We start from the raw sequence: 21,705 nt of genomic DNA, 5'->3' as shown, positions 1-21,705 counted from the left end.
AGTTACGGTCCTGGGAGTCACCTGCCTAAAAGCAGAAAATACGTTTCTGCTGCAATTTGCCTTCCCCGCGCTGAGCGGTTGGAGCTGACACAGCCTGGTCTGGGGCAGCATCCCCTTGTCACCCGACCCTCCCCACGGACTAGGGCAGGCGGGGGAGAGCCCCTGGGGAAGGGGTTAAAAGCCCACTGCAGAACTGTTCTCCTGCCTGTCTGCATTACTTAGGGGCCATCCCACGGGCCAGGGCTGGCGGCGAGGACAATGTCCTGGGGAATGGCTGCGATCCCACCTTCAGTACGCCAGGAGCAGCTGTTACCTGGGCAACATGGACTAATCCATCACTTACTCATGGTACCTGGGCTTCTCCGTCCCAGGGGATGGCCACCTGCCCTCTGCATGCCCTGTGCTCCCGCTCAGCGCCTGAATATTTCAAGCAGCTTGCTCGCTCCCCTGCCTGAGGCAGCCGTCCTCCTCACCCCTCTCTCCCAACCCCTGCCTGGGCTCCTTGCTTGCTCACAGGAGTGTGGCCCCACCAGGCCCCTTCCCAAATGACTCTGATGCAAGCATGGAGAGACACAAGCTCTAATTCAGCCTGGCAGCTGGGAGGTTTAACTCTCCTGAGAGCAGAGCTGAGCTTGCATGAGCAATACCTCCGGCAGCACTGCGCTGCTTGCTGGGGGCCAGCGGAGTCACCACTCCGACCACCGTTAGGAGGCAAGGACTGGGCTAGCGAGGGGTTGCAGGGCTGCAGTCAGGAGCTGGGGTGAAGCGCGGAGCAACTCGAGCCGAAGCAACTCAAAAATGGAAGTTAACCAATCCTCCTTTCTAACAGCCGTCAGGACCAGTGTGGCGATGCGGAAGCCCGGGATGCAGCGTTGGCCGCATCCATCCTGTGCTCTCTGGCAAGGTGAGGTGAGGTTGGGTGAGTTGAGGTTTTTGTTCTGTCTTGGATAGTCCCTGCCAGATAAACTGTGCTTAGAGAGTCATAAATAAATGATAGCCCGGTGACGGAGCACAGCCTTCCACAGCCGTTCTGTGAGGAGGGAGGAGCGCTCTTCAATAAAGCAGTGTAGCCAGACAGAGGTTATCCCTCTGGAAGTGAATCTGTCTCTCCACTAGCTATAAAGGGAAAACCAGGTGACGAGATTTCTCACCTAGGGCACAGTTTCACCATCTATTTAAGCATGGTTTTATTATCAGTTCTTCAAGACCATCTGCCATCCCCTCCCCGTTTGTAACCACATCTGCCATCTCCTTTGGGAGAGCTCTGAGCACACACAGCTGCACACACACACACACACAGAAAGAAATACATACCGAGGCCTTATCGGCCACGCATTTGCCCAGATGCGAGCAGAGAACATTGCAGTCACGGAGCTGACAGGAGTTACACAAGGAGGATCTAATTTAGAATGAAATTTTGTTAAAATATCTGGGGGTTTTGTTCATTTGCTTTGTAAGCTCAAGGATTTTAAGTGCACCTCTGCATCGATCACATTCTGCTTGTGGAAGTGAATGCTGTGGCTGAGAGTGGGGTGAGTTAGGTGTGATCCCCAGTCCAAAAAATTAACTTGCCCGCCACCTACCACAGGTAGACAAACCTGATCTGCCCCAGGTTGTGTCACCGTATTGGCACAATGGGTCCCGTGATGTTACGGGAGTGCGCAGCAAAAGGACAAGAGGCATCCAACACACTCTGCAAGGAGGAAAACTCTGACGGGAAATAATCCCTTACTGCAAAAGCAAGCAGGTGCCCAGACCAGCATCCTTGGAGAAATTCAAAGTGACCCTGTGATTTCAGCCAGATTTACCCCAGGAGGGTAGCCAGCATTTTCTGGGCTGATTACCCCAAAAAAAGGGTACCTGCTTTACACTGGTCTGTTAGAAAGCTCACCCTCGCTTCTGAGCATTGAATCTTTAAAAGACACGTTCCTTCTTTACCTCTGTTAGGCCAGAAAGCGAAATGACCCAGTTTGGTGCACCACGGCGCTGATTTGCTGTCAGACATATGGAACAGCAGTCGGAGAAGAGAGCCCGTTGTCTTTCCTGTGGCTTTCCTCACTCTCCTGGGACCTCTGCTCCCAGCCAAGAGCCCGGCGCACGTGGCTTCTGGGCTGAGCTCCCTGAGCTGGCGGTCCAGGCGGAGGTCTGGGTTGCTGCTTGGGGCACCTAGAGACATCTCTGGTGTGGAAAATGCGGTGGGAGCTTCCTCATGGGGATGTAGCACCTTTCGGATGGGCTCAGCACTTTGGATGTGGGGGATGGGGTAAAAGGCTGCATCCCCAGGGTACGGGGCAGCCCGATGCTTGCGTGGGACTAAAACTGTGCCGTGGACAGTCTGCATGGGGGGAACGTAGCGCCAGCCACCTTGTCTGGTGTGAATTAGTGTGGCAATACCTGCTTAAAACAATTTTAGGTAACCTATATTGCTTAAACATGGCAGAGCACCACAGCTGGGAATTAAAGTACCATTATTTTTCCTCAGACCAGACACAGACTGGGCATAAACTCCCTTTCTCCGTCTCTCTCAGCCGCATCTCACTGATCTCTACCAGTTAACAGCTCAAGGAACAGTGAAGAAGATGCTGGTGCCAGGCCAGGCTACAATGGAGGTGGGCAGAGCTGGGGTGCAAGAAGTCGGGTGCAGAGACCTGGGTTTAACTGAGGAAATCAGAGGTCTGGACTTGGGGACAGGAGGTTATCGGGGACAGTACCGAGGGTCACAGGTCACCCGAGGAGTCCTTCCCATGCCCAGACGCTGCCCCGATGCTCCTGGCAGCGCAGTATGGTGGGAGAACCTTTCTGAGCCGGGTTTCTTGCCGGAGAGGTTGAGTAGCGCTGGGTGCCTTCGAGCGGCGTGTGCTGACACTGACCTCTAGTGGGAATAGATCCCTTTCTCTTTTATTTTTTCCCTGCAATTTTAACCATTTTAAGTGACACATCTTAAAGGGGACTGTAGAGAGCCCCGAACTAGAGTTTCATTTTTTAAATCCTCAAAAGCAAATCAGATCATCAAGATTGGCCTCATATTATATTTAAATGCTTTTACTCCCCCTACCACTACCTGCCAATACTTTATATATATTACATATGTGCATGTGCAGATGTATTATGTATTATGTATATCTCTCTGTATTTAAAGCCTCTGAAAATAATGAAAGTCCAAAACCCCTGTGGCCAGGCAGAAAAGCTCTCTGTTAGGAAGACAGCATGAAACGGAGCCCAAGCATTGCTGAATGAGTGACAGAAGGCAAATAATGAGGCAGAGTGGCCAAGTTCATCTTTCAGACTTTCCTGTCAAATTGTCCAAAGGGTTAATGGAAGCACATCCAGCCAGAAGAGAGATGGCAAGGAGATGGTGCCTGAGCTGGGTATTGGTGGGTGTCATTGGGAGGTCAGAGCGTGGAGCGGCTGGACCTGGGTGCCTCGGTGGCATAGCCAATTTTAATGCGGGGTGCCTGGTCTCTGCAGCTCAGCTGCAGCAGACCTCTGGAAGACAGCCCTGGGAAAGCATTAGCCAGCTCAAGAAAGTTCAAGGCTCACCTTAGAGAAGCTGCAAGATCACTAGCTCCAGCTAAGCGCACCTCAGCAGCAGAGGAAGGCCACCTCCAGGGGCTGCTTGGTAGCCAGAGTTGTAGACAGCTGGCAGGGGACTGGACTGTAGACTCCCAAGTGGTGGGTCTTGAGTTGCCTCCCTGCAGAGCATGGGTTATTAGTCCAGGCTTTGTGCATTAGCTGAACCACTTCTGGACCTGTGCTAGCCCTGGAAGCAGGCTCCACACCTGTGCCGCAACTGGAACAGGACATCTCAAGACAATCAAGGGATGACTGACTGGCTGCAAAGCCAAAGCAGCAACTACTTCACAGGAAAATTAAATCTTTGTGCATCACCACACAGGTTTGAGCTGATTTGACCGATGTGGATTTCTCCTAATGCCTGATTTCATCCAATCAAATGTCTATAAGAAATCGTTCCATGACAGAGCTGTATCTCTAGCAACTACCAAACTAGTATGTTACTAGAGAAAATGGCAAAGGCGTTTTGGAAGGTATTTGATGGGTAACCTAGTAGCAATTGGGTACAGAAAGCTGAAAGTGTAGAAATTCTGTGAGGAGGTCAGGAATGTCAGCTCCAGATGCACATGGAGCTGGGATGCAGCCACCACCAGGGTGTGAGGGGGAGGGATATGAATATATGGCCCAGATCCCTGCCCTGCATTGAACGGAGCTGATAAGATGTGGGAGAAGCTCCTTTCCCTTAGCAATTGTAGTCTCGCAGCCAGGCAGTGCCAGGGACACAACTGGAGATACCGAAACAGACCCTGAGCATGGGAGGAAGACTTGTGACTGGAAGTTACTGATGCCAACAGAGACTTCCCCTGCCTGCCTCCTGCTGCCCTCACACCCCAAAACTTTTCCTCCCGCCTGGCTGGAGGCAATTTTCGTGGGTAGCTCGCCTGCAGCAAGCCTGCGGTTGGAGGCCTGGCGGCCCGTGCTGGGGGAGTGACGCAAACCTGAAGTGGCAGCTGCAGCGCGGGAGGGGGAAGTCATCGGCACTTTGCATGCGGTTTGTGTGAGCTCCGTCCCGTACCCACCACCAAGCTCTTCCCAGGTGAGCTCCCCTGCAGGTGTGTGGCAGGAAGAGATCCTTCCCCTCCTGCTGGGCTGGACGGGAAGGATGGGTATCCTGCGGAGGCGGAGAGGCACGTCAAGCAATGAAAGCGACAAGTGAAACTGATTTTAATGTGTCAGCTGTGTTCAGAGCTATCTAGGTTGTCTGCTGAGGAAAGCCTGCTGCTTGGGACACCGGAAAGTAAGTAGGTGAAGTCTATGCAGATCCATGAGGAACACAACTGGATAGTTTTGGTGTTGGAAGGAAAGCACTGAAATGGAGCCTGGACAATCGTTCACAGGCAGAGAGCTGGGCCTTCATCTGAGCTTCTATTTTCAGCTCTGATCTTTGTGTCCTGGCTGCTCTTGTGTAAGCCCCGGCAGCCACTCTGGACTTTGGGCTTTCTCTTTGCGACACAGAAAGGCAGCGGGAAGCAGCCGGACCAAGTGGACTTGTACAGACAGTTGTAGCGGCCGCCCGGCCTTTCCCTCAGCCTGTGCGGGCAGGGCCGACAGGAAGGTGCCTCAGTGGGTGAAACGGGTTAAACCACGCACGTGGGAAAGGCAAACGTGGCATTTGCACCTATCTCTGCTACCATCGAGTGACATCCACCATATCGTTTCCCACACAGAGCCTGCAGCTTCGGTCAGCACCTGTGCACCCAACAGCACCCTCACCCACACGCCGCCTGGTTTGGCAAGGTCCCTCTCCCACCCCTGGCAAACCTGCCCGCTATTTCAAGAACCCAAACAGGGCAGGGGAAGGGGCAGGTGCAGGACACCAGCACGTACTGCCTGGCGTAGGGAGGCTCAGCGCCGCCACCTCCCCAGCGCGCCCCAGGCTGCTGACCCTCGCCCACGCGTGTCGTGTGACAGGTGGGTGGGTTTTCTCCCTCCTAGTGCTCCAGAGCCGTCTCCGGACAAAGCGGGCGGGGAGAGGCAGCCCCGCGGGTGCCGGGGCAGCGCGGCGGGGGGAATCCCGGGCGGGCGGGGCCGGGCGCGGCTGAGTCAGTGCGGGCAGGGGCAGGAGGAGGAGGAGCCGCAGCGCCTTAGCTTCCGTGCCGGCCGCCGCTCGCTGGCTTTCCGGCCATGAGCCCCCCGGCGCTGGGGCCGGGGTCGGGGCCGGGGCCGGGCCGGGGGCGGGCGGGCTGCGGGCGCTGAGCGATGTCGCGGGCGGCGGGCGGCGAGTGCGGCGCGGAGGCGGCGGGCTGGGAGGGCGAGGACGGGCAGTGCGACTCGGGCATCGAGTCGCTGCGCTCGCTGCCGGGCGGGAGGGAGACCCCCGCCGCCGCCCCCGCCGCCGAGACCCTCGCCGAGACCCTCACCGAGAGCGCCGCCGCCGCCGAGGAGCGGCTCGACTCCAGCTACGGCTCCGGCGCCCTTCCCGAGCCTCTGCCCGGGCTGCCGGCCGCCTGCCGCGCCGAGGAGCCGCCGCCGCCGCCCGAGGGGCTCAGCCGGCAGCAGCTGGAGGCGCTCACCTACGTTTCGGAGGACGGAGACACGTGAGTGACCGCGGCCGCTGCCCTCCCACCCTCCCCGGGGGCGGCTTGCGAGCGCCGGGCACCCCCCGCCCTCCGCAGCCCCGAGCTTGGCCCCTGGCAGCCGGGCGGCGGCGGGCGATAAGCCGGGCTTTATCGGCAGCGGTCCCTAGCCCTCTCCCGGGGAGCACCCCTTCAGCCGGGCCGCGAAGGATCCCTCAAGCGCCCGTCCTGAGAGCCTCCCACCTGGCGCGGCGCAACGGATGCTTGGCACACTGGCGTGGGTTTGGGTGCGTGACCGGTGGGGCATCTGAGCCAGGTCCAGCAGAATAAGCAGGGGGAGGCACCCCAGGCAGCGTGGCACAGAATGGATCCGCCATAGGAAGCCAACTTCCACTTGCTATGGGGCAGCTAGCAACGAGAAGGTGGTGCGGGAGCAAATCAAGCCCTCCCACTTTCTCTTCCCCAGAGAATGCAGTATTTTCTCCACAATGGGGAAGGCTTGGACAAGTGAGACCCAGAACAAAAGTGGCTATGCAGGGCAAGACCTTGAGGTGGCTGTGTCAGGGCCACAAGATGCTGCTCAACCGAGCAACCCAAGAACTTTGCTCCCAGGTGGGAATCGCCTTGCTTTGCCAACCCGCCCGCACAGCTGCAGCTTTCAGCACAGTTGTGACGCACGCCCCGCTATGGGGCTGCCCTCCTGAGCCTCTGTGACGGAGATGAGTGTTTCTCCTGATAAGGGAGGGCTTCCCACATCCGTAATGCCCTCTCAAGGGCAAAGGCATCATGCTGGAGGTATATGGTTTGGCTTCTGGTAACCACCTTCAGCTAATCACAGCTCTTTCCTGTTGTACATTCCCTCAGCGGAAGGTTTTCATCATCAGTGCGCACACAGAGCATGAGCGAAGCGTGCTCGCAGCTGAGAAGGGAAAAGCTTTGCCCCAAACCCAGGCTGGAGTTTAATACTGAGTAATGGTGCAAGAGGAAGAGAAACCAAGAGGCACTGACACAAGCAAGCACATGTCTTCAGTAGCGGGAGCAGTAGGGAGGCTCTGTCCTTGCCTGGCAGAGCACTTCTGGTTCTGAGGCTGAAGATGAGCTGGGAGACAGCCTGAGTGTTTACTTCCCAGTTAGGAAGGAGCCTGTGCATCTGCTAATTAGTTCATTAATGCTCATTGTGGCATCTGCTTCAAGGATTGGCTGGAAGCCTCATGGCAAGCAAGGTTAGACTAAATCAAGCCTCCCACGTTCCCCAGCCGGGCGTGGGATAGTGCTTTCTAAGTCCTGTCTTACCTACAGGCTGGCTTTGGGGCTCCGTGGCGTGGAGGAGCTTTGCCAGCTGTAACGCGAGAGCCCAGGTGCCCACGGAGAGAGCCAGGGGTCTTTTAAGCACAGCTGCAGGAGTAACACCTCAGAAAAGCCCCCAGGGCTACCCCATCGTGGGGTGCCCAGGGCTCGCCACTCGCTGTTCTTCAGTGAGCCTGATAGATGAAGCTGCTTAGAGATGCTTCTGCTGCTTAGAGCTGTTTTGTAAGGTGTCTGAGGCCTTTGCTTGTCGGACTTGCTTGGCCGGAGCCTAACGCAAGCATCTCATTAACTGGGGGAACATTAATCGGTGGTGCCTTGGTTACTGTAGGTAGGAGAGGTTCTTGGAGAGCTCTCCAAACGGTTGCAGTTGCTCTTCTGTATCCTCTCACTCGCAGTGCAGTTCAGAACATGAAATCTCTGAAGAGCAAGGGAGGAAGCAAAAAGTCTGCTGGCAGTGCAGCTCGTACAGCTCGGGGTTGGCCATGTCCGTGCAGGACCTGGTTTTCCTGGGATCCGCTCTCACTGCTAGAAAAAAAAAAAACCACAACACTATTCTTGTGGTTAGAGCGGCGAGGCTGTGAATTTCTGCCTCTGCTATTCCTGTCTCTCCTCCTGACCATGTGGCAGAGGTAGGCGGCATTTATATTTAGAAATGCTGAACATCCACCAATGCAAATGGGGACCCAGAGTGCCCAGGGACTCGTTGAACCGCCACTGGTTTTGTATGCAAAGACAAGTCGGGGCTGATAGTAATGCTAAAATCTAAGGAGCAATTTCTCATCGGTGACGGTCCCCAGAGAAAGGGGATCAGATGGCCACAGGCTGCATCCCTTTCATCCAGCCAGACAAACCCATCGACCTCTTTTCATCTCCATCAGCGGCACATTTCCTTATGTGCCTTGCTTGAATGTCTGCCACAAAAGAGCTCCAGGCTGAGAATTAAAATCATACTATCGTTATATTTCAGAAGACTTGGGCAACAACACTTTCCTGTAATTGTAATGCTAAAAATACAAAAGGTTCAGGGGTTTTGGCCAAGTATTTCCTGTTTCTCCAGCTGCCCTGGCTGGTACCAAGCGGAGAAGAGCACTGGGCTCGCACAGAGGGAGCTGGCAAAAGTCTTGGCTGTCCATCTGGCAGAAGTCTTGGTTGTCCGTAGCTCCCTCGGGCTTGCCCACCGTGCCCCCTCGAGGTGTGCCTGTGAGGGGGCTGCGTTTGTCAGCCTGGTGCTTGTGGGGGAAGCGCACAAGGTGCATGTGCTTGGACGGTTGGAGCGTCAGCAGGGTCTTCCTTGGATGCCTTCCTGCCCACCTCCGCAGGACAGGAGCGTTAGCCCAGGCAGGGTGAAGCAACGGGGCTAAAACTGGCTCTTCCCGTGCTCAAAATTAGAAGGAGTCCTGCTTCTAGAGGAAGGAAATTAGCCAACAGGGGGGATGTGGTTGTGATGGCCAGTGAAATGTGTGGGTGCCGTCTTCCAAGAGTGACTTGCAAAAGCCTCAGCCCCCTTCCATGCCTCCCGAGTGCCACTGGCGGCCCCTCTGCCTTGGGGAAGTCAGAGCTGCGGTAACTGGGCTACAGCACATCAGTCCTCGAGAGAGAGCAGCAGCGCTGGCACAGTAGGAGAGGTCAAGGATGAGGAACAGGCAGAAGACGGTGGATGCGCTTAGGGCAATGATACATATCCTGCTTATTCCACAGCAGGGTAGAGGGCAAGCCCTGTGTGCCTAAGCTCAAGCAGTCTCCTCCAAGCATCTGTCTTTTCCTTGTGAACCAGCTCCTTTTCTGCTGAACTGAGTCCCGATGGGACTGCTCTGCGTGGAAGTGAAAAGAGGGGCTTTCCAGCTGCAGGCACGGCTAGCGCTGAGCAGGCTGTAGGCAGCTTTATTGCTGTGCCCCAGCCTCCAGACAACCTCAAACTTTGTTAGGATTCACTGAGGAAAACCCCTCCTTTCATCCTTGTCAGGCAGATGCATGATCCCAGTGTCCCTGGGAAGGGGCGGGTTTGGGACCAGCTCCTTCAGAGTGGGATGTGGTGTGATGGAATTGCCTGTTACATTCCAGCACAAGGGAAAACCTCCCCGATTGCTTGGGCTTATGGCAGCCTCTGCCAACTCTGGAGAGGCAGCGTTGATTTATCAGTGTGGGAAATTGAGCTGAGCATCCTCTCTTCTGTCTTAAACACGTTTTCCTTTCTGCCTATGCTGGTCCTTGGGCCGCGTACTAGTTTATGCCATCACTACCTGACACCACGGTGATGGACCCCTCGGGCAGCTGGGTAGAGCGCATGCAGTCTTGCTCTGGGCGCTCTGGCCGTGCCGTGCTGCGAAAGGCTGGGGGCTGCGCCTGCGCAGGTGGGTGGCGGTCTTCTGCACGGGGCTCCATACGCAAAGCGGCGCGGCTCCTCTGCGGGAGTGAAGGTCAGGGGACCCCAGCTCAATCACGGGAGAGAGATCTTGGCCTCCTTCAGATGGAAAATGGGACCGAGCGGTTTTGGTTGGGTGCGCGTTTGAGGGAGGGAGGGGAGCGGAGGAAGCCTGACTTCCTCCTTCCACCAGAGACAAGTGCTGCCCTGCCTGCTGATAAGAAATCACGTGCCAGTGACTCGTGGGCTGAGATGCCTTAACAAGGGCTCGGGGACTGTTAATCGAGTAAAATTAGGGCCCCACGGGAGCCGGCGTTCTGAGCTCTCCTCCGCGTGATGGTAGCGAAGGGGCCTTCCCCGCTGAGCCCGTGCCTGCGTGGGCAGGCATTGCGTGCAAAGGCTCATCCCGCGGGGCCACTTCTAGCCGTTCGCCGGCACGTGCCAGTCGTAACCCTCCCAGCTCGTGCGGCCCCGGTGCTACAGCTCCCAGCACCTGTGCCCGGGACAACGCTCCGCGTGTGGCAGCAAAGGGAAACCACTGTGGAGGGAGAAGAGAAGCAGGGGCCTGGAGAGACACAGTTTTAGGAGAAAGATTAAAGAAGGGAGCGCACCTGGCTGCCAGTTGGGCTGGGAGCCCCCGGCTCGGCTGGGCTGCTGCTGGCTGCCCAGCAGCAGGATGGCCATGGTTAATGGGAAGCAGAGATGCTCCTTGTTTTTCCAGAGGGGCTTTGGAAAGCTCCTTGCCCAATTGCCAGGAGCATTCGAGTCCATCCTGGGTTACTCCCTCGTACGCCGCTGTTGTGGGGCAGAGAAGAAAATGAGTCCTAACGTGGGACTGGCCGGAGGGAGAAGGGAACCTGCTGTGTTCAGCTCCCTGTGCCTGGACTCTCGGCTCTCTCTCTGTGCGGGCTCAGGAGTTTGGTGCGCAAGGGAGGTCTTGGTGCCCTTCTAAGGGAGGGCAAGCAGCTCTGCACCAGCTCCTTTAGGATTCCCCAGAAGCTCCTGGCTGCCACAGAGGTAACTCACGTACAGCCTTGGCGTAAGGTGGGTAAGTCCCGCCAGCCCTCTGAGATGGTGCAGGCATCAAGACATTTTTTTTTTCCCCTGTTTGGATGACTTCAGCCTGGCCTGGAGGAAGTTTCTTCAGACTTTCCACCTGCAGAGGTTTGCCTTGGATTTGGGGAGAAGCACAGGGAACTTCAGCACGTAGGAAGGGAAAGAATGGCTGGAAATTTCCATGTCCTGGGATGCAGAAGACTGATTCCTGGCTGTAACACATAAGTTGAAGTGAGGAGGGCTTCAGTTCCTTGCACTCTGCAGGCAGTCTTGGCTGCTGCTGGGAAACGGTTGAGCTCAGCTAAATTAACAAAGAAAGTTTTGATTTTTGTTGGTTTGGGGTTTTTTAATACAATGTGGATAAAAGAGGAGTCAGAGGTGACTGTGTAGGAAGAGAGGCCGCGGGGTCTCGGCTGTGAGAGTGGTTACTGGGTGCCTCGCAGTGAGCTGCTGACTGGGGCAGATGCAGGGCTGAAGGGGGGCCATGAGATATCCTAGACCCACGGCTGGTGCCTCGCTAAAAGAAAATCCTGAGGCAGTGAGGGTACCCGTCGGGCTGTAAATGATTGCTAGAGTGTATCATACAGGCTCTGGTGAAGTTCGGGCACTGTCCTCTTGTAAGAGACAGCTCTAACCTCAGGATATCTCTGTGTGTACAGAAACTGTTGGAGAATGTATTTGCCTCCTGATGAGCGAGAAAGGGAATTTGCTCTGCTTGAACTGGAGTTGCCATGGCCAATGGACCTTTTGGGATGTTTGCTGCTTTTATTGCAAATGTTCATCTTGCTTCTCGGCCCGTGACTGGGCCCTCCTGGCATGGGCTGACCAGCTTTCTGGCTTGGCCCGTCCCCGCAGTGATGGTAGTGCGGGACAGACCCCTCGTTTTGCAGGGAGCAGTCCTCGTGCATCTGATGTTTAGTGCTTCTGCAATCCTGGACCTGCCATCTGCTCAGAAGTGGAGCAAAATGCTCAAATGTGTGGGTGCAGAGGATGTGGGGCCAGGGGTGCTGTATGTGGGTGAACAGTGGCACCTTCATCTCCCCACCTCCTCCTCTCCCACCTCACTGAAAAACGAGGCGCCTACAGCCCTCTCGCAATGCCTTCCCTGCCCGGCAGCCCCCAGCACCCCTCATCTGCCAGCACCCGGACCAGACCCCCTGCAGAGCACCGCAGGAAAGGCGCAGGCTGCCTCCCCTGCTCCCCCATCGGTTCCCACCCCTCCCTTCGGCCCTAGGAGCAGCAAGCTGGGTCCGGGGGGCTGAATCCAGCGTGGCTGAAGGGGCTTTGCCTCCCGCTAGCCACAGCCTCCTTCCAGTCCCCCCGCCCTGCTCAAATTCAAGCTGTGCCCTGCCCAGGGAAGAGGAGAAGCAGCCTGCAGGACAGGAGACCCAGGGCAGGAGCAGAGGACATGGGGATGAGCCTACAGCTGGCTGGGATCCGCTGCTCCCTCGGAGCTGCCCAGAGGGCAGCTGGAACAGCTTTATGGAGCAGGGCAGCATGGCATTGGCGTGCTGGGAGGCAGGGAGTGGGGCTGGGCTGGCGGAGGGCTGCAGGGCAGGAGGGAGCTGTGCTGGCAGAGGTCCATGCTGATGGCTGAGGAAGCGGTTAGCAGCGCAGGTTACAAGGCTGGAACAGGAGAGCAGGGTAAGTGCGGAATTCCCCTGCTGTTTTCCTCCTCCCTTGCTCTCCTCTGTATTGCTGCTGGGGCCATTTCCTCCCCTGAACAAGTTTCTCTTGTGTGAATTGTTTGCATGGTTTCCTACCGCTCCGCTCAGCCAAAACAAGGAGCCAGGAGCGAACTGTTCCCACTGTGGATAGGGACCTTATCTAGAGAGGGAGAAAAATTTGTCAAAGCAAATTCTATTGAATGCTGGATCCCTTGTCCTAAGTGCTTCTGGGGTGAGATGGTGAAGGGAGAGGCTGCTTTGAGGACAAGATGTCTTGCCCCACAGATGGGGGATCTGCATGGTCAATCCTTTTTCTAGAGGGAGGGAAGAGGATAGCTGGAGAACTGGTGGGACTTCATCAGTTCTGCTTGTGTGTCAGAGCTGGGGTGTCACCCTTACTCCTTGCCTCCAGTTGCAGGCGTCCTCAGACGTGGACACTTTTCCTACCAGGCGCTTGAGGTCACTCAGAAGCCTGGGAGATGGACAACACGGTGGAAATGGGTGTTCTGTGCCTAAACTAGGACTCCCTTGGGCATGGCAGTGCTGCATGTTCAGACTCAAGGACATCCCCAGGGATGGCCCTGACCCCTCTACTCCAGGATCGTTATCTCTCCGGTGACAGGTAGATCACGTTTGCAATTCCGGGGGCTAATGAGTCCCCTTGTGCCAGGGTGGAGCTGGTGAGCAAGTGGAGAAGCTGAGAACAAGCCCTGCAGTCCATCCTACTCGGTTAGCCACGTTTCACCTGCCCGCAGCTCCTCCATCCCCTGCCCTTTCCAAAACTGCCTGTTGCCCTTTCCAGAGGTCCCTGCTGAGCACCCACCCCCGTGGCTGCAGGCAGGAGTGCTGCAGGCAGGAGCATGGGGAGGGAGGGAGGGAGGGAGCAGGGAAGCAGGGGAAGGTGGAGGAGCAGCGTGCAGGCAGCTGAGGAAAAGGCAAGGGTTGGAGTGTGGCAGGGTGGAGGGCTTGTTCTGGCAAAGGCACGGGGCCGTGGCTGCGTGGGGGGTGTCTGGCAGCGAGCGGGTGTCTCTCCGTCGCAGCGTCCTGGCTCTGGGGCTCGGCTGTGAGCGCTGCGTGCCAGCATGCAGCAGCCCGCCAGTGGCTGGACCGTGCAGCTGCCATGGCAGAGAGGTGTGCTTGTAGCCTTGGCCAGAAGAAAGTGGAGATTGGCGCAATGCCTGTGCCTCAGGTTTCCCGGGTGCAGAAGGTTTCCCGGGATAGCAGGAGACAATCCCAGTTCCCGGTTGGCATCACTGCCCGTGGCACAGGGTGCCTCGGTGCACGCGTGCTCTTGATGCGCTCATCCCAGCCCGGTGGCCTCACCGCGATTCCCCTGTGTAGCTCACAGCTCTCGCAGCTGTTTCGGGAAGCTGAGGGCTGGCAATGAGGAAAGGGGGAATGAATGCAGAAATGAAAGCGCAGGAGGAGGCTGCGCCTGGGTGGAGAAGGAAGAGGGAGGAGGGGAAAGCAGTCCTTCAAAGCAGGCATGTCCCAGCTTCAAGGTGAAAGCCTGAGCTCTGGCCGGGTAGGGATGATCACCCCCATCACCTCCGCGGCATAGATGCCCAAACTTCCTCAGCATCAGCTGAGCCCCGAGTGGCTCCACCGCCTCATTGAGCTGCAAAGCCACCCAAAGCCAGGAAGAGCGAGGTGCTGGTGGCGGCGGGGGGCTGCCCGGGGTTTCCACCTGCCCCTGGTGACTGTCCCGCTTGTCCCCACTTGACAGTGTGTCATGGCGTGGGTCGTGGCTGAGGGGCCGGGGGGGAATTCCTGGGGATGCGGGGGCTGGTTGCGGTGGGACACGACCCTGGGCACTGCTCTCTCCCCCAGGAGCCCAGCATGGCTCTGGAAAGCGAAAGCAGCAGAGGTTTAAAGTTCAAGCCGAACTGCCTTGGAAAGTCCCCTGTTTGAGCAGTCTTCGCTCTGCCATACCTGAAGAAGGCAGATCCCACGGCCTCCTCCCACACGTGGTGGCTGGGAGTGGGTTTGGAGGAACAGGGGCTGTCCCTGCAAGCGGGCAAAGGACACTTCGGCGCAGGTGCCGCCCTGGGGATGCAAAACCCAGCAGGGAATCTCCCTGCCCGGCTCAGACCCAGGCTGGGGCCAGCAGGAGCCCGCCGAAGGGAGGGCAATTCTCGCAGCTGGTCCCCCAGCTCTGCCCCTCACTCCTGCCCCTTGCTAGCCTGGCCTGCGCCCCTTGGCTGTGCCCCCGCCCCACGGTCTGCCGAGGGCAGCCGGACCCTGCCCGTGGGGCCTCTCGGCCGGGCTCTGCCCTGGCTCACAGCCCCCTCCCCTGCCCCGGGGAATGCTGGCAGCGAAGTGGCACCCCACAGTGAGGGGGCACCCCACAGCGGTGCGGAGGCAAATGTGGGTGGCCTCTCCTTCCAGTGGGGAATTCCCTGCCACAGCGTGACCCGGGGCTTCCCCGGGGATGCAGCCTCCCCTGGCAGCCTCTACCCTGGTGGCATGGCAAAGAGGAACCGGCTGCCTTTTGCCACCAAAAATGGGGCTCAGCTGAGTATGCCCAGGGTCCCGGGTGCTGGCTGAACCCTTGGGCAGCGCTTGGGAGGAGGTGGATAAAGGTATTTTTGGGACTGACCTCTGGTCTCCTCAGGACACCCATGTCCCCACTGCAGCTGGCGAGAAGACAGCCCCGGCCCTGCTGCTTTGCTGCAACGCATCAGGGCCAGGTCTTGCCCTCCCGCCTGCGGAGGGGTGCTGGCCGGTCCCCCACATTGCAGGTGGCATCCCGAAGCTGGGCTCTCCGCAGAGCGGGGTGTCTTGCTGGGCCTGGCACAGCTCTCGCCTTCCATCCCTCATTCCTGCCCGCCTCTGCCGAGCAGCATGGGTGGCAGGAGCCCGCTTAGAGCCCAGCCTTTGGTTTGGAGCTGATCCCTGCTGGAGATAAAAGCCACCCAGGGGCCCCAGCGCGGGCGGCGAGGAGGTGGCAGGGGCTCAGCTCAGGCCTGCTCCTCGCTGCTGCCTGCCATGGTGGGGGCTGGCCTGGGGGGGCTGCCCTGTGGCGGGGGGCCAGCCCCTCTTCACGGGGGGGCCCAGGAGCACAGCAGGTCAGCAGAGGGGACTGGAAATTCCCTCTCGGCTCTGCCTCTGTCACGCTCTCACTTCTGTTCTGACTGTGCCGGGGGCCGGCATCGGACCTGGTTGCAAATAAAACCTCTCCTTGGGGTGGGGAACCCCAGGTTGCCTGGTCACCCCATAGCCATGGGGACCATGATCTTGAGGACCAGGGTTCCCTACTGGGGAAGACGCCAATGAAGGCATCTCTGGTGTCCCTCTGCGCCGGCGGGCTGTGTGCCAGCCCTGCCGCGGCAGTGCCAAAAGGAAAGGATGTGGGGGAAAGAGGAAGTCGGTGTGGGCCGGCAGATCGGCTGGCATGGGGACTGTGCCACGCAGGTGATCTTGGACCGGTGCTGGGCTCCTGCCCGGCTTTGGCCACCTGCCTTTGCCGGGGGGGGAAGTAGAAGTGTGGTGTGCAGCCAGCAGCGGGGAACTGGAATTCCCCGGGCAGCTGCCGGAGCCTAGACCTCCCTCCGCAGCCGCCAAACCCAGATCTTGGGCTCTGCGAAACACATTCCAGGCTCTTTGGACCTGCCCTGGTTGGAGACCTCGCTTTGGGCAGTGCTTTGTCCAGGCGCTGTGTGTGCTGTGAGGTCCAAGAGAGGACCCTGTGGTGCTTAGCAGGGTCAGGAGGGTCTGTTCCCGGTGGTGCCCTGGGCAGCCTCAGGCCCTGTTCCTGCCTTGCCCTGCTACTGCACTTCCCCAGGGAGAGGGCAGGATGGAGGAGCTCTGAGCTGGTGGGAAGGGAAGGGGACTGAGGGAGGCAGGGAGGTTATTCCTCCATGCAGCAGTGGAGTATCTCCACTCCTGAGCATTGCCCTCGGGACTTACTTTTATTTTTTTTTTCCCCTTTATTCCCTCTGTAGGTTGGTTCACCTGGCCATTATCCACTGCGTCCCAGCTGTGGCACTCTGCTGCATCGCTCAGCTGCCCAGGGAGGTGCTGGAGATCCAAAATGATCTGTTCCAGGTATGCGGATGTGATAGGCAGAAGATGGGAGGAAGGCCGGTGCTGCAGGCTGCTGCCTGGATAGATGCCCAATCCATCTGCCCTTTCCCCAGGACCCTCCATCCACTTCCACCAGAGCGTGGTGAAGGTCCCGTGTGAGCAGCCCCTTTTTGGGGAGGGGAAGAAGGGTGTGGAAAGATGCCCTGAGAGAGAGACGTGGCCCCAGGACATTGCAGACAGCCCTGGAGGGTGGAGCAGGCACTGCTTGAATGTGGCAGGGTGGATAACCTGGGAGAGTGAGATCTGCCCCCGTTGGTGATCCTTGAGCTGAGGTGCAGGGGGAGAGCAAGCCATTTGCACACCCCAGTGTCAGCCATGATTAACCCTGGGGTAGGGACAGGGTCTTGCGTGGCAGCCTGCCCATGCCACCGGCCTGGCTCTTGTAGGCTGGCTTGGCTTGCCACGCTCGGTGTCCTGCGGGGCATCCCCCCCATTTCCTAATTTCCGTCCCCACCCCCTCTCTAGACCCCTCTCCACCTCGCCGTGTACCTGGAGCAGCCCAGCGTGATCCAGGCGCTGATCCACAAGGGAGTGAACCCCAGGCTGCAGGACCGCAACGGCAACACCCCGCTGCACCTGGCCTGTGAGCAGCAGCGCCTGCGGTGCGCCCAGCAGCTGCTGCAGGGCACAGCCCCGCCAGAGGGCACGAGCCAGCCCCACGGGCACCACCAGGACCTGCAGCTCCAGAACTGGCAAGGTGAGACCTGGGGGCAGCCCGGTGCGGAGACAGGGGCCGGGTTGTGGGGCAGAGACCGTGCATTGCGTGTGCGGGGATCCGGGAGTGCGGTGGGGCAGGCGCAGGGCCGGGGTTGGCATGTGTCGGGGTGGTCCAGGCTGACTATGGCTCTCTCTCCTGCCTCCCCGTCCCAGGCTTGGCCTGTCTGCACATCAGCACCTTGAAGGGGAACATCCCGATGATGTCTCTGCTGCTGGAGAGCGGCGCCAACATTGATGTTCGGGTAAGGCTGGGCATGATTCAATGTTTGGGTAAGGCTGGGCATGGTGTGTGGCTCCCTTGGGCGCTCCCTCCGGCCTCAGGGCAGGCACTACTGTGGCACCGAATTTTGAGGAAGCAGAGGGAAAAGGTCCTTGAGGGGCTGTTGAGTGCTGTGACAACAGTCAGGGTGGGGACTGCCCCTTCCGCACCGTGTAGAGGGGGTGCGGGTGGGTGCTGCAGGTCCCATCTGAGGGGACCCCACACCCACAACCTTGTGGTCTGTGGGTTGCAGGAGGGCACGAGCGGGAAGACCCCATTGCACCTGGCCGTGGAATGCCACAACCGCAGGGCTGTCCAGTTCCTGCTGCGCAACGGGGCGTATGTGGACGCCCAGATGTACAACGGGTGCACCCCACTCCACCTGGCCGTGGGCCGCAAGGATGCTGCCATTGCTGCCATCCTCTCACATTCCGGGGCTGACACCCTGCTGAGGAACATGGAGAATGAGACAGCCCAGGACCTGGCTGACGGCAATGACGACGTGAGTCTGCGTGGGGGGAGGCCCATGGCTTTGCAAGCATGTTGGGGGGTGTAGGGGTCAGACAATTTGGGGGGAGCTCTTAGGAGGATTTTCTAGCCGTGCCTGCCCTCCCCTACAGGGTGCAGGTGTTGGCTCTGGGGCTGCGTGGAGTGACTGCCTGTTGCCTCAAGCCCTAGGGTTTGCCAGTGTTTTATGGCACTTCCCCAGGGAGGTGGGAGGCTGCAGGGCTGGGGGGGCAGTTCTGGGCCCCTACCCCAGCCCCAGTGGAGACACGGCCCTGGATCCTTATACTTCTGCACCCTTGGCCTTTGCAGCTCCTCGCCTTGCTGCCCTTCGATGACCTGAAGATCTCGGGGAAGCCTGTTGTGTGCTCTGAATGAGCAGCTGGACTCCTTTGGCCTGTTGGGCTGCCTCTTCGCTCTGTGCTGTTGCCCTGCTCCCACTGGGACCTCGCCTGCCCACAGTTCCGTGGGAGCAGAGCCACTTTGGGAGATGTTATCCCCCCTTTACCCTCTTGGAAGAAAAGTTTTGTTGGCCTCAGGCTGCCTTCTCGGAGAGAAGAAGGTGGCACTATGAACACTACACAGGGGAGGCTTTTCTTTCAGTATTTGTGCCCTGTGGCAGGACTGAATTCCCCCTCTCTGCCATGGGTCTGACTTGTGGGGGTCTCCAGCTTACCCAGGGAAGGAGCGGGAGAGGACTCCTTTTCACACTGTACGGTAGATGGAGCGTCCTCTGGCACCCCCAAATGCCATCAGAATAAGTGCAGGGTGAGGAGAGTTAACATGCACTCTAATAAACTTTTGTTCTTGCTGTGGGCACCTGAGGTCTCATGTGATCTAACCCACCCTGCTCCCGCGCAGCATTCAGAGGCTGAGCATTACCCCAGGCACGTGAAGGCTGCAGGAGCTGCCACAACCCACCCACTCCATTGGGTTCTGCTCCCTCCCTCGCACGGCAAAAGGTGAGTGGGAGCGCAGGGGCTCCCTGCTTGCTGAGCCTTTCCAGTGCTCAAGGCCGAGGCTGGGCGATCCATTCCTGTGCCATCCTGCTGAGTGTCTGGATTCGGGGCTGAAGACAGAGCACAGGAGGCACTGGAAGACCAGGTTGTGGATCCCTCCTTCTCCTATCGTGCCTGACATCTCGCTGCCTTACTCTGCAGAGGTTTCTTCTGCAAAAAGGACAGAAAGATCCTGCCCCATCTCCTGGCTTGGGAAGGTGTTAAATAAAATGTAGGGCATGGGTCTTCCCTGGGTGTTAGATTCCCCTAGGCTGAAAGCAGAGGAGACAGCAGGGTTATCTCCACATCCCTTCTGTTGTTCAGCTCACCACCTTTCCCTGCCCCTTCTGCAAGCCAGAAGAGCACGTGCGACGCATTAGGGAACCAGCAGTGGAAGGTGCTGTTGAAATGGAGACACCCCAGCATGCCTGACCCCACCTCAGCCAGGGAAATTCCCCACTTGCTGCCTGGGAGCAGCTGCTATTGTTTGAGGCAAATCCCGGATGGTGCAATTGCCTGAGATGCTGTGGAGCGAGCTGTTGTCTTCATCCTCCCTTCTTGGAAAGATGGCTAGCAAAGGAGTGGTGCCAGGAAAGCAGCACCGGCTGCCGCCACGCCTCTCTGGATCTTGCCTGGTTTCTTCAGCAGCCCTGGGCTGGCTTGCTCCATTTCTTTTGAATCTTTCCCTCTCACCTTCTGGCAGGGCCTCAACCCTGCTGCAAACAAGCCATGCTCTGCTCATGGGCCTTGGCCAGCTCCTGTCTGGACCAGGTGCCCCATGGGGCTGCTCCAGTGCCACCTTCACAGAGGACGTGTGGCATTCCTGGGCAGTCCAGAGCAGGAGTGATGGGCACTGCAGGGCAGAGTGCACAGTGGGGAGGATGGGAACGGGAGGAAAAAGGCAGAAGCGAGTGGTCTGCACTATCCTTTTTTTTAATTATTTCTAAATAAAAATACTTTTTGTTACCCGAGCACCGTGTAGACTTGTTCCTGGCCGCTCACCTGGTGGCGGCAGGGCCGGCGGGGGTGCAGGGCTGCTGGGCGGGCGGAGCATGGAGAAGGGCTCACCCTGCCCCGCAGCCCCCGGGAGCGGCTGTGGTGTCTGCCCGGGGGAGGGCTGGGAGCTCGGCGGCGGCGGCAGCGGCGGCCCTCAGCCCCGGGGCAGGGACCGCGGGAAGCCTGGGACGGAGGGATGAACGCCAAGGGCTTCCGCACCGCAAGCGGGCTTTTCCCCCTGCGGCAGGCGCACGTTTAGCGTGTCCGGGGCCGAGGCGGTGGGGACAGCGTGGGCTACGCCCCGCTGCCGGGCCTGGAAACCTCCGCTGTTCGGCCTAGAACCGACGCCTCCTCGGCCCGGCGGCTGCCCGCCCTCACTCGGCATTTTCCGGGGCGCGGCGCGGGCACCGCGGCCATCCCTCAGCAGCGGCCCCTCCGGAGCGGCAGGGGGCGCTGTGGGGCGCCGCCGTGCGCCCGCCGGGCGGAGGTTCCGCCGCCGCCGCCGGGAGCGGAGCCGAGGGGAGCCGGCCGGGGCCGGGCCGGGACCGGGGCCGGGCCGCAGGTGGGTGGTGGGGCCGGGCCGGGCGCGAAGGGCGGGTCGGGCTGCGGGCGGCAGCCGCCCTGCTCGGACCGGGGCGGGCGAGGGCTGCCGGCCCGCTCTCTGGGGACGTGGCCGCCGGGCGCTGCCTTTCCCCGTGCCTGGGCCCCCGGGGCCAGTCCCCGGGCAGAGGCCGCTGGCGCCCGCAGCCTCGGGGCAGAGGAGCCGTGGAGCGGGAAGCCGGCTCCCCGTCCGCCCGGGTCCTCCCAGGGCCCGCCAGGCCCTGCAGCCAGCCCGGGAGGGGGATCCGGGAGCCCGGCTGCCTCGGCAGCAGCCCCTGGGCAAGGGCGGTGGTTGGCTGGCTCTGGCGGGGCAGTCGCAGTCTGTCCCGGCGACCCGGCTTTGAGCCGGCTGCGGGCAGGGGCAGGGGGAGACATGAGATCCCGAGCTGTCAGTGGGGGGCCCTGGACTTGCAAGCTCCAGGCTAGCGTTTGGCCTCGGCCCTTCCAGGTGCCAGAGGTGTGCTCGAGAGTACAGCAGGGCTGCAGGCACGAATATTTTTTCACACCTCTGGCCCAGGACCCAAATTTTGCATCACAGGCTGTGGCCCAGCCCGGCTCTGAAGCGGTGCGTTTGAGAGCTGCCCCTCCTGTGCCAAGGGGAACAGTAGCCGAGTCTGTTGTCTCAGCTCCCCGGCTGTTCTCTGCAGGCCCCAGAATAAGGCTCCTTTCATGCCTCGGCGTGCTGCCAGCTTGCCCTGTGAGGCCCCCCGCCCCTTTCTACCTGTAACACTGGCATCCCTGTTCCTTCCCAGCCTCAGCGGGGAGGGCAGGGCCTGCTGCACTGAGTCAGCTCTCGGGGCCTGGGAATTTCTAGCACAGGCACAGAGAGAGCAATTGTCCCTCCGTAGCCTCCTCTTCATGGTCGCTGTGGGAGAGCAGAGCTGGTTCTCCTCCCGTGGTGGCATGGAGGGGGCCGGCAGGGAAACAGCAGGCACAGTCACGCTGAACGGAGCTGGCTGGCTTTCGGCCTCTGTCAAGTTGAAGGGGGATGTGGCGCATGAGTGTAGCAACCAGCCCTGCCGTTTATATCTGACTTCTGCAAAACCAAGTGACGTCACATTTC

General features: G+C 59.3%; 1 protein-coding gene across 1 annotated transcript; it reads left to right on the top strand.

Annotated features, from left to right (window-relative positions):
* Positions 1-5,377: 5,377 nt before the first annotated feature.
* On the top strand, positions 5,378-18,501 carry NFKBIE (NFKB inhibitor epsilon). Its single transcript, XM_081997288.1, has 6 exons — positions 5,378-6,110; positions 16,427-16,529; positions 17,034-17,265; positions 17,439-17,527; positions 17,798-18,046; positions 18,361-18,501. The coding sequence occupies exons 1-6, from the start codon at positions 5,773-5,775 to the stop codon at positions 18,424-18,426; spliced, it is 1,077 nt and encodes a 358-aa protein (XP_081853414.1). The 5' UTR covers positions 5,378-5,772; the 3' UTR covers positions 18,427-18,501.
* Positions 18,502-21,705: the final 3,204 nt, after the last annotated feature.

This window comes from Phaethon aethereus (genome assembly GCF_964289735.1).
Source record: "Phaethon aethereus genome assembly, chromosome: 3".
In the NCBI taxonomy this organism is placed as follows: Eukaryota; Metazoa; Chordata; class Aves; order Phaethontiformes; family Phaethontidae; genus Phaethon; species Phaethon aethereus.
This window is presented reverse-complemented; position numbering and strand designations above follow the sequence as displayed.

Bases quoted from the DNA above. Each gene is read 5' to 3' on its own strand.
- NFKBIE (XM_081997288.1), top strand. From the start codon at position 5,773: ATGTCGCGGGCGGCGGGCGGCGAGTGCGGCGCGGAGGCGGCGGGCTGG. The intron at 16,530-17,033 runs GTATGCGGATGT...CCCCCTCTCTAG, and splicing joins TCCAAAATGATCTGTTCCAG to ACCCCTCTCCACCTCGCCGT. The intron at 17,266-17,438 runs GTGAGACCTGGG...TCCCCGTCCCAG, and splicing joins GCAGCTCCAGAACTGGCAAG to GCTTGGCCTGTCTGCACATC.